The 12,365-nt window shown below is 42.2% G+C and overlaps 1 protein-coding gene and 1 pseudogene across 4 annotated transcripts in view; one reads left to right on the top strand and one right to left on the bottom strand.

The window, feature by feature from the left end:
- The window catches only part of AP3D1 (adaptor related protein complex 3 subunit delta 1), a 138,509-nt gene that overhangs the window by 74,900 nt on the left and 51,244 nt on the right, over window positions 1–12,365 (bottom strand). For 3 of the 4 annotated variants that reach the window (XM_085886183.1, XM_085886185.1, XM_085886186.1), the window contains exons 9-13: window positions 9,594–9,643; window positions 8,948–8,997; window positions 7,164–7,212; window positions 6,696–6,841; window positions 6,410–6,558 (exon numbers count right to left, since the gene is read on the bottom strand). In XM_085886183.1, the coding sequence (XP_085742309.1) occupies window positions 6,410–6,558; window positions 6,696–6,841; window positions 7,164–7,212; window positions 8,948–8,997; window positions 9,594–9,643 (444 nt within the window). The remainder of the gene's footprint in view (window positions 1–6,409; window positions 6,559–6,695; window positions 6,842–7,163; window positions 7,213–8,947; window positions 8,998–9,593; window positions 9,644–12,365) is intronic. The other variant, XM_085886184.1, reaches the window with a different exon arrangement.
- LOC147025322 (uncharacterized) lies at window positions 694–5,433 on the top strand (annotated as a pseudogene).

Raw genomic sequence — 12,365 nt, 5'->3', positions numbered from 1 at the left:
ATATATATATATATATATATATATATATATATATATATATATATATATATATATATATATATATATATATATATATATATATATATATATATCACGCACATATACATATCCATAGACATAGACATATAATCTTCGGAAGCCTGTTCTACTCCATTTGCCCTTCCTATGTTCACTGTAGTGTACCTATGAATTGTCAAAGGTACAAGGTATTTTGGTTGATTTGTCATCCTAAGGGGTCCCTGAAGTGTTCCAGCTGGGTTGTCCTCAGGACAACTTTGGGCAATTTTTTATATGCAAATTAGGGTCGCCATTACTGAAAAATCGATTTTGTGGAATATCTCCGCAACTATGCATGATAATGTCACAGAAATGGTGTCTATACCCATGTTTTCATGGTCAAGGATTAAGATAAAGGTATTAAAAGTTACCACATCCATATATTTTGTGTTTATGCAAATTCGTTGCCGCCATTACCGAAAAATCGACATGGTTGAATATCTCTGCAAATTTACATGATAATATCACAGAAATGGTGTCTTCACCTATGTTTTCATGGTCAAGGATTAAGATAAAGGCATTAAAAATGTTACCACATCAAGGTTTATATGTATAATATATGTATTTGATATTATTCAAATTGATGTACATGTGGCAACCATCAATAATATCCAATTCTGTCTTCAGGATATAACGATGGCGAGCGGAATGTGTCTGCTCCCGGGCTGCCATGAGAAAGGATCACACAACACAGTTAGAATCCAAGGCATCCACACGCTGATTCAGAGGAGCACGAAGCGGTGTGACGATGATGTCTGTATCCAGTTACAGACCGTCCTGGACACACAAGGAGACAATGCATCGATAGGCTGTCATAAGACATGCTACTGCATGTACACATCTAAACACAATGTGGCGAAATACGTGGCAAAGAAACGGAAAGAAGGTTTTCCCATGTCCAAGAGTGAGCCGCAGACAAGTAGGATCAGACGATCGCAACTTCCAACATTCGACTTTAAGAAACATTGTTTCATTTGTGGTGATGAGTGCCATCCGAAAGATCCCAAGCACCCCGACAGGTGGGAACGTGTAGTCTAGTGTGAAACCAGTGATCGTCCTGGTATTACATCATTCAAAGATGTGCTTCGAGATGTATGTGAGCAGAGGCATGATGATTGGGGTAGAAAGGTTGAAATCCGCATCAAAGGTGGTCTTACAGATTTACCAGCCGCTGAAGCACAATACCATAAGAAGTGTTTTAATAAGTTCATGGTTATTCCCAAGTATGCTGACTTATCTTCTGATCCTATTGTGCTCGATGATGATGCTCTGAAGGTCGTAGTGGATGACATGTATGCTAATCAACATGTCAGTACCTGGACCACCATTGAGTTGCACGATATGTATTGCGGTCTCAGTGGCTTGTTATCCCGCCAACAGATGTTCGCGAAACTCACTAGCTATTTAGGTAGTGATACCGTGGTAGTACGAATAGAGGGTTGTGCATCTGTTGTGGGGTTCAGGCATCTTATAGGCAAGTCTCTGAAGCTGGTTAAGGACGAATCAGTCGACGAGCAGAGCGTGGACTCTGTAGTCCGGCAGGTCAGGGTGGAGGCATGAGCAGTCCAGGTCAACAATGCAGTCTACGATATGGGTGACTTCACTCAAAGCAACACGCTCAAACAGACAAGCCCAACTTTGTTGAAACTAATTGCTGAATTGATTTCTAGTGGAAAAGTGACCCAGCAGTCTCTTAGCCTGACCCAAGCGGTTCAAGGCCACATCACTGGCATCAGAAACCAGACAACGCTGGGGCTAGCAGTGAAGTTACACCACAGGCATGGTAGTTCGGAGATGATCAAGTTGCTACATGACCACGGCTTCATTGTGTCCTATGAAGAGGTCATTCGCTTCCGAAAATCAGCAGCAAAGTTTTCGGGTGACAAAAGCAGCATGATACACCAGGCCATGGGTTTGATGCGAAATGTTGGACCAATCTTTGGTTGGTTTGACAATCTTGATCTTCTAGTGTCAACCCCGAATGGACGCTGAGCCACCCACGTCATGGCTCACGAGTTTCAGCAACATCCCGCTGGAATCATACAGATAGGTAGTGCTCAACCTGGATTCATGAGCCTTGTCATCCCGCGCCTGCTCAAAACAGCTGCACGTTCTCTCAACATCAGCACCAGTCGATCGATCCCACTGCAGCAGTACATGGGACCGAAGAAGGTCAACCCTCCAATGATTCCAATGACATCAGGAGTCTCGTATGCTGATGTTTGTGCCAGAGAACAGAGTCTCAACGCTGCTCAGCTGAAGGACACACAGTGGCTGAACTCGCTAAGATCCGACGAGAGCATGGAGTGGTTCGGATTCAACAATCAACTTGCCAGGCAGGAAGCTCCATCTCCTTCCAAGGCTGCTACAGTGTACCTGTTTGGTCCTCTCATAGATGCCCCACCATCCCATCCTGATACAGTACTCACATCACTACTATACATGAAGAAATTACTAAGTGAACTGGGAATGAGCTATGCAAATCTGTCCATCGATATGCAGCTGTACATGGTTGCGCAGCATGTAAAGTGGTGAGATCCGACAAGGTTTGAGGATGTTATCGTTCGTCCAGGTGTGATGCACATTATCATGTCCTTCTTAGGGTGCATCGGAACGCTGATGAAGGGATCGGGTCTGGATGTTCTGGTTGGAGCAGCATTCGGAGGTATGACAGGGATTATGAATGGGAAGGCATGGGTGAGAGCCATGAGAGCATTTCACATGGTGTCAGTGGCACTGCTGCAGAACTGTCTACAAGGTGGTGAAAAAAGCTTTGAGGAAATCGTGTCATACATGGAAGATGCAAGGCAGAATCCTACGGGCAGACACTGGGTGGATAATCTGCTGAAACCGATGCTCTTGGCTCATCAGTTCCTGCGTGCAGAGAGAGAGGGAAACTGGCTCTTCCAACAACTGTGCTTGGAGCGGATGTTGCCCGACTTCTTCAGTGCAGGTCACGTTCACTATGCTCGCTATATCTCGTGGCACTTACTAGAAATGAGACACCTACTGCCAGAAGCAGCCAAGACTGGCCTCATCGCGGGAGCACATGTCTGTCGTCACAGCGAGGGCTACTGGAACTCAGTATCAGGTGGGTTGTTCATATTAAACACATGCGGATTCATTCCTTATATAATTAATTGATCTAACTGTTACATAAATATATATATTTACAGGTGACCAATTTGGTGAGCAGACAGCTATCAGGATTGGAAAGGGTGGATTGAAGGGTATGACGCTCTCACCTGAGCTGGTTACAGAATGGATCGATTAATTTCCAATCTCGGTCTACCTCTCTGATGCCATGGAACACATGTATTCTGAGAAAGTACCCATTGCATCACTGCAGACCAAACACAAAGAGGAAGGTATGAAGCGGCAAAAACTTGATGTTGATGACAGGAACCTTATTGCTGCAGAATTAGCAAAACATTCCCACCCATTGGCAGTGGAGAGTGATGTCCTCTACAACATTGTCAATGGCCAAGTCGCTCCCAAGGAAGTCAATGTTGCAGATGCAGTAGTAATTGGAGAAAAGATGGTCATGTCATTCCGCAACTCTCTGCCGTCCGGCTTCCATGGCAAGATTTCCAGCCAGGTCAAGACGATGGAACAACTCAAACGAGGCATGAAGATTGGCAGTAAGACTGCCTTTGACATGGAGGCCATCTTCATCCGCCTTCTGATGGTCGGACAACAACGACAGCTAAAGCTAGCATCCATCTTTCAATACGAACTGTGTGCATTCCCGCCCTCAATCATCAATGAGTATGGCTGCTTACGCAAGGGCAACAAATCTGTTCTTGCCAATCGTTTGGGTGTGAAACAACTCGATGCTCCAGCTCCAGACATCGTGATCGTCGATGCACAGCAGCTGCTTTACCACATCATGTGGCCACATGGAGGAGATGCCTCCATTGTCATTGAGAGTATCAAGCGTCGTCTCTCATGTTATCCTGATGGTACCAAGAATATTTTGGTATTTGACAGGTATAATGATATCTCAGCAAAAGACCACGAGAGGAAGCGATGTAGTGGCGAGGGTTCAACAGATTATAACTTGACCATCAGCAGTCCACTTCCTAATCGTGATGCCATTCTTAAGAACAAGCACAAGCGGGAACTCTCACGGGTGCTGTCCTCATTTAACATGGGTGCTGATATATCGATCAAGAGTAGAGATGGTGGCTTTGCACATGATGAGGCAGATATCACGATGATCTCATACCTGCTACAAGCTGCCGAATCTGGTATGGTGGTGATTCGAATCCTGAGCGATGACACCGATGTATTTGTGCTTTTGATGTACTGGGTGTGGGCGATGCAGCTGCACAATGTTTGCAGTAACCATATGGAACGCTGGAATGGGGCAGTGATTGACATCAACACGAGCTGTAAGCTTCTGGGCCAGAAGTGTCTCCAGTTACCTGGGATGCATGCAGTGAGTGGCTGCGACACAGTTTCCTACCCATTCAACAAGGGGAAGATCAGCGCTCTGAATGTTTTGAAGGCAGGTTACTTCCCAGGGCTGTTTGAGGTCCTGGGCGAGGAAGATGCCACACACGAGGATCGAATAAACACAGGCCAACAGTTCTTCATGGCCTTATATGGTCAACCGCCAGGTACTTCGATGAGTATGGCACGCTATCAGCTATACTCCTGGAAGAAGGGAAAGCCAATGCAGATCATGGCATTGCCTCCAACAGAAGTGAATCTGCTTCTTCATGTTCGCCATGCACACCTTCAGATTATGTTGTGGAAGGCTGCTGATCAGCAGGCTCCTCCTTGTGTGGACATCACACAATTTGGACGGGAATTAAATGATGGTATTCCATCACCTGTCGTTGACATAGGTCCTCCAGCTCCACAAGGGCTCATCGATGTCATAAGCTGTGGATGTAAAGCAGAGGGCAAGGCATGCAGTACCGAGGGATGCAGCTGCCACAGACATACCATGTCATGTACGGCCTATTGCGTGTGCGCTGGTGGTGAAGGCTGTTTCAACCCTTTTACGGCAAGGAATGATGTGGAGGATAATGTACAGGATGATGCGGAGAATGATGATGATGATGATGATGATGATGATTAGTGTTGAGGAGTTTGGAGGATAATTTATGGATTAGTTTGCACATGCAACATTAGTTTGGAATGAATATGTTGTGCAACATTATTACTGCATTAACAATTCCATGATTTCCGTTTTTGTTGTGATTCGATTGTTACTTTGTCGTTGTAATAAATGTCATGATCCTCCAACATGGTGTACAGCTTGAAGTATATGGATATGGTAACATTTTTAATGCCTTTATCTTAATTTTTGACCATGAAAACATAGATATAGACACCATTTCTGTGACATTATCATGCAGAGTTGCAGAGATATTCAACAAGTCGATTTTTCGGTAATGGCGGACCTAATTTGCATATAAAAAGGTTTGCCCAAAGTTGTCCTGAGGACAACCCAGCTGGAATACTTCAGGGACCCATTGGGATCACAAATCAACCAAAAAACCTTGTACCTTTGACAATTCATAGCTTCTCAAAATGGCGAATGCACTATTCAGTTATGTGAGAGGCATCCTACTTCATTTTGCTTCTTGTTACCCTGCATGGTATGTCCTTTTAAAACAGTATACTGGTTCTTTTTGGGCCCTGCATTTTAAGCAAGTATACTTTTTGAAACATATCCAACACTGATGCTTATGATGCTGGACATGCATAGTTCTTATATGTTAGCTTTGGAGAGATCTCTCCTCCTTTCATATTCATGAAGGATTTTGACAAAAAAAATTATATAAAGAAAATCCAATAGTCAAAAACACATATACAAAGTCCATATAATTAGTATAATCTGGCTCAAATATGTCCTTTAGCATCGTAATCTTAATTAGAAGCGAAGTAGACCCAAACCCATTGAGTATTTGGATGCGAAACTTCACAGGGTATTCTTGGCTGAGGGATGGAAGGAAGACCAGTTGGTTGGGTCTTTGCCTTTGTTGCTCTCTGGTCCTAAATTTATTCTCACATGAAATAAAATCAATCTCAAACTGCCATTATCATGCCATGCCAGAAGGAAACACCAAATTTCAAAGCACTCTGTTCTTTAGAAAGGAATGCAAGTCTGGTTGATCCACCTGCATTTACCTTATGAACATGAAAGTACATCTTTCAAAAAGAGAAGGCAATTGTGCAGCAGAGCCATTGCTTAGATTCCCTGCCTATAGATCAAATAAGTTAAACAAGTTCATTTATTTTTCTTCTTTACAATATCACAAAGATATATTTAAGCATAGATCAAACATGTGCATGGAAAATGGTCAACTGTGAATGGTCATTCTTTGTAAGGGCCAACCATTCAAAATTGGTGACATGCTGGTAGTTGCTCTGACTGCAGATATCAATGATCTTGGTGAGCAGTTCATCTCGGTATGCCGTGCCTTCTGCTTTGTCCATATGCACCATCAGCTTGCGTACAATCTCCATCAGATTTTTCTTACTCACCTGATGCAGACAACAAGAACAACCATTCAGACATACCAGGTCAAATGTGTCACACATGCCTTTTCTAGTCTTGAGCTTTCTGTGACACCTATGTTAACACCAGCAAGATTCCGTTTGCACAAGAGAGTCTACCATACCATGCCATAAAGAAGGTCAAGTGCACGGAGGCGAATCGACTCATCCTTGTCATCGAGGCACTGTAACACCAAGTCCTTGTGTGCCTGGACTGAGCGTGGATGGGTACGTAGAATCCGGGACATGGCTAACAGCCCAAGGTATTTCACTGAAAAAAGCATACTTAATGAATGAGTAGAAATTTTAAAAACAAATTAAAAAGAGACGTGCAAAGATTGGTCATGGCAATGAGAACAGGATATTAATGAGGGTGATGGGGACAATCATCTCCACTGCTTTTTAGAGATTTAACAGGGATTTCACTCCACATATCTGAAATCTGAATTGTGCTGCTGCAAACGGTGCAACGGAATTTGACTATATCTAAATTCGTGCAAAGAAACACACACGAACACACCCTCACGGATGCAAAGGACATTAAAGTCTGGTTGCGTCAGGAATATAAATGCACACTTAAAATTCAAACTTACAATTCTGGTCAGAATCCTCAATGAGAATGCGAAGTTTCTGTACACAAAGCTACAGAGAAAAAAAAAACACAAATATCTATAATGGCAAATGAATAAACTGAGATGAAACAGATGTTTAATGAATACCTCATTTTTCTCAGAAAACAAGCTTGATGCATGCAGGATCAATTTTTTTTTAATCCCATCATTTTTCCACTAAGTTTCTCTGACTCGGAAACCACGACCGTATTTTTACGCAAATAACCCGCGAGCTATACATTAAATTGGTTCCAAAAACTGCAACTGCAGGATATACGGGATTTCACCATACAGCGCATAACATAACCACAGGGGTCAAGTTCAATTACCAATGATATACAAAAAGAAGCAGTATTTTTTTTTATTTATTTTGCAAGTTTAATTGCAATAGTTTAAATTCCACTTCTTTCGTTTATATTTACCTGCACATCAACCTATATCTAATTCCAATGCTATTCAAGGTAGCGGTAAGTCGTGACCATGAAGCCAACATAGGTTCTGTAAAAGCAACGTTATGTCACCGCAAGGGTCCATAATGCTCACAAAGTCCTCGTCTTCTGTGTCGCTGTGAAACAGCTGAAGCAGCTCAGTGGCAAGTGTGGGGTGCATTCGGTTACCAAGTTTCTTGTAGCCTGCTCGCCAAGTGGCTGAAGCACTCAAGCAAGCACTTCATTCAAAACCAATGATGAGTAACAGCTGGATTATCAAGCGCTAGCTAGCTGCTTGGTAACTGAACACACTACAAGTCTGTCACAATCTGTCATCATCACTCTTATCCAAGCTCTTCTCCAGAAATCAGCCCACTTTTTCCTCAACTTTCAGTTTGAATTCGGCCGTGAAACTTTTATGTTTTCACTTAATTGTACTGCAGACAGCAGACATTGTACGGCAGAGGTATGGACGATTTCATGGAATGATATAAAATTCAACAGTCTGCCGGGTATTTATACATTTCTAATGGATGACCAGCGTAGTTTCCAGTAACATCAGTACCGGAAACCACTCTGGTTTTTTAACACTTTGGTACAGTAAACTTTAATTACTAAAACAACCCTTTCTCAAGATATAAATTTTAATGTCAACTGGATATTTACCGCAGTTTTATTTGAAAATAGCCATTCCTTGGCCATTGAACCAAAGCCATACCGACTGTTGGAAATATGGAGATCTCGCATCTCCCCGTCATGTGGAGAGGAAAACTGGGGTGTGTTCAGTTACCAGGCAGCTAGCTAGCGCTTGTCAAGCCAGCCATTCCTGATCAAGGGTTTTGAATGGAGTGCTTGCTTGAGTGTTTAAGCTACTTCGTGAGTGCTCCACAATAAACTTGGTAACTGAACAAACACCAGGCATGCGGTTGCAACTGCTGGTTAGACGTGCCTGAAATTTTCCTGGAACAATTTTTCCCCAGGTGCTGGGTATACTAGTGGGCGGGTTATTTGTGTGAAAATACGGTACATGATGAGCCAAAAATTAAAAAATAAAAATCATGTCCTTTATAAAGAAACAAGGTTTGGCAAACCCAAAAAAGTAAAACACTTTTTGGGTTTTTGCAACAAAGATAAATACAGCAGAGTATGAAGGTCCAGCTTTAGTGAAAGCAAAGGATTGTGCAAGCATGGGTTTCAACTGTATAGTGGATGGGATAGTAGGGAATAAAAATTGATTTTAAACAGACAGAGAGAGAGAGAGAGTAAAAAAAATACAAAGTGAGAAAGTGGAAGAAAAAGATAAAGATAAATGGAAGGGTGGGGGGTGGGGGGGCTTACCTGAATACTTGCGCTGTGGTCGGGCATCCCTGAAGACAGGGAAATGAGAACTGTGAGCAAGGGAGCAAGAAAAAAGAGAAAGAAGTAGAGAAGATAGAAAGGTTAGCAGCAAAGGAGTCGTGAGAAAAGCAACTGCAGCTGCCTTGCATGACCGGGTTAGGCTCCAGAATCCAGATGTCCATGGTTAAGCTTGTGCACAATTCTGCGCTGTTGCATGTATGATGATGGTTTCGGCAAAAACAAGCTCCAGCTTAACTGGCCTTTAAAAATTGGCAAAGGAACTTTGTGGCATAAACAAGAGCCTTACACCATGGAAGAGAGCACCGAGAGCAATTTGCGATGAATGAAGCAAAGGTGGACATAAGCCAATGTTGTCAAACATGGAAAAAATCACCACAAATTTGTCATGAATGAGAAATGCAAAATGTGTCATGCATGCAAAGATCAATTCCACACAGATATGATGCTACCAAATCAAAACAGGTACACAAAATAAATGAGGATGAAGGGTTAGGTGGGATATCGATTTTGAGGAGGAAAATAGGAAGAAAATTAAAGATTGGTGAATGACAAAGGAAGTACATTGAGGAAGTCTTGGAAAAGTTTTTTTTTTATTTGAAGAAACATACAAGGTAGAGATTTTTACCTGCAATAACAGTGTTCACACACTCGTACAACAAAGACATTGCTGAAGTGCTGCAAGTGAAGGGAAGAGAAAAAACTATTTGTTGAACGGGCATGAGATATGCCACACAAGCCAATTAAATGTATAATGTGGAAAAACAAAAGTGTAAAATAAATAATTCAGGAGGCGAGCAAAGCAATTAATTAATTATTCATGATTAACATTACAGCATAACAATGGCATAAATTATTCTATTAATGTATCAAACAATTCAAAACTAAAGGAGCAGAAATCTAACAGCTGGCAGAAGCCTGGCCCATCTGAAACCTTTCCAAGCATCTCCAAATTTCTGAACGACAGCTTATTTTTGAAACTTAACTCAATGACAAGATTCAAACGAAAGCAAAGCGTAGGGTGAGCAATCGCAAATTGCCACCAAAAACAAATTAAAAGATTTCACCAGGAATACCCAAATATCACACTGAGATTTAAAAAATAAAAATAAAAATAAATCTTGTTTTTACCCAGTGGCCCAACCTCCCCACTCCCTATGGCATGAACCGGGCATCATATCCAAAAAATTACATATTCCATGCATCCCCAATGTTCATTGCATGCACAAAGCATCATTAAAGGTCACCTAACACGCAAAAGTACTGAAATTTCATTTATATATGTCCTATAGGAGTTTTTCATCGTGATTTCAGATCTGACTGTTTTTTTCACAATACTCATTCTGTAAAATGTAAAGTTTAAAAAACAAACCTCTTCGGGAACGCCCCTAAAAATTCTCCTGAAAGGGGCGTAACCCACGTGACGTCAACTGCAGGATGACAAAGGCTGCACGTAAATTACTCAGGTTGGTGGTCTACGTGATTCTATTGGTTTTCTTCGTGTTTCCACATTTGATTGGTCGACTCAATCGCTTCGTCCATTTCTGCTTTTAAAAAAAAAAAATCGAACATTTGGTTTTGAATAATGGATGGCATGGACTTTCATTTGTCTGGTAACGACAGTGAGTGTGAGAGAAATGAAGGATTTTGGTCTGAATCACATGGAGAATTTTCGGATAACGTAGTTGCCGGAGGTGAAGTTCAGGCAGCTGGAAATGAAATACGGCCTTACCAGTTCGAGCCCGAAGCAGGACAAGCAGAGGAAAATAGCGATGAAATTCCCGGCGTTCATTATGATCGGGAGGACATCGAAGGAAGACTTGGCAATAACAACTGGTTAGACTAAATCCTATTCGTAATTCAACAATGTAAATTAGACTTGCATACTGCTAGATATCAGAAATATTTTAGTGAGGTGACGTGACCAGCACAGCGCAGCGCAGCAGACATGTTGCTCCGCGGCGAATGAATCACAAACAAGGCCAGCGCATGTCATCGGCCGTATCTCTCCGCACATAAAACGAAGCAATCTCGCTGTCTGGATAGGATGAAAACTTGTGTGCAGAACACACCTTGTGACACAATTGTCTTGAGTAGTCCGATAAATCTGACGTTCTGTTGCATTTTTATTTATTTTATTCCTACTGTTGTCATGTCGCACCAGTAGAAAACAATAAGCCTGGTGTTGGCTTAGTGGTTAGGGCGATGGCTTGGGATCCTAGGGTCCTGAGTTCAAGCCCCGTTGGCCGCTGAATTAAAATACACCAGGAGGTTGACTCAGCCTGTCATGCTTCCGAGGTCGGCAAAATGAGCACGAGTGTACGAGTAAGGGGGGACACTGCATCAGTGGCATAGCCATAGAGAGAGAGAGAGAGAGAGAGAGAGAGAGAGAGAGAGAGAGAGAGAGAGAGAGAGAGAGAGAGAGAGAGAGAGAGAGAGAGAGAGAGAGAGAGAGAGAGAGAGAGAGAGAGAGAGAGAGAGAGAGAGAGAGAGAGAGAGAGAGAGAGAGAGATAATAACAGACAAGTCTGAAGAAGACGATGGTTCACGAGCGGTATTTCACGGTGTAGATTGTTTCAGAAGTCAAGGATGAGACAATGTGATAATGTTTGACCAAGTTATAAATATGATCAACATGATGTGGTACGAGTGACAGGTTATTAGCTGCAAAATGTCGAAAACCCGGTTATGTTCAACAACTTTCAAAATTTGACCTTTGCATAACCTTTAAAGGAGGTCACAAAACAATGTTGTGGACATTAAAATAAGGAAACAGGATACGTGGTATAGCTTATTGGAGTTAGTTCGTCGAAGAAGGTTGAAAACCCGGTTTGATTCCCACAACTTTGAAAATTTGACCTTTGTGGCCTTTAAAGGTCAAAGGTCAAGGATTACGACCTTTGGTGCAAAACTTCCTCCAGAACATTTCAGGAACAATAAAACGTCATACAGGCTATATGGAATTTCGCACTCCTCGGATTATCCATACTTTGATGAAATCAGCGTAAAAACAAACTTGAAGGGGGCGCCACGGGCAAGGTGTTCGAGATAGAGCAAAATAGTTTCAAGACTTTAGGTGGGGAATGACCTCAAGATTATGCATAAAAAAATATTGTCATCCTCGCTCTCAAAGTTTGGGCAGTCGTATGATTTTTATGTCAAAATTCGCAATTTTCTAAGTTCGTGACCTTGACCTTGGGACGAAAATGAAAAATCGAGCTCCGTGGGGCTATGCGGGTGCCATTGGGCTAACCAAATACTGAAACCCCTGCCAGGTTTGACAAACCCCTCGGAGAAGATGGATTTTTATGTCAAAATTAGCAATTTTCGAAGTTTGTGACCTTGTGACCTTGACCTTGGGATGAAAATGAAAAAAAAAAAAAAAACGAGCTTGGTGGGGC

This window comes from Eptatretus burgeri, chromosome 6, assembly GCF_056783735.1.
Source record: "Eptatretus burgeri isolate ZD-2024b chromosome 6, Ebu_testis_v1, whole genome shotgun sequence".
Classification (NCBI taxonomy): domain Eukaryota; kingdom Metazoa; phylum Chordata; class Myxini; order Myxiniformes; family Myxinidae; genus Eptatretus; species Eptatretus burgeri.
The sequence above is the reverse complement of the archived record's forward strand: the minus strand, read 5'-3'. Positions and strand labels throughout refer to the sequence as shown.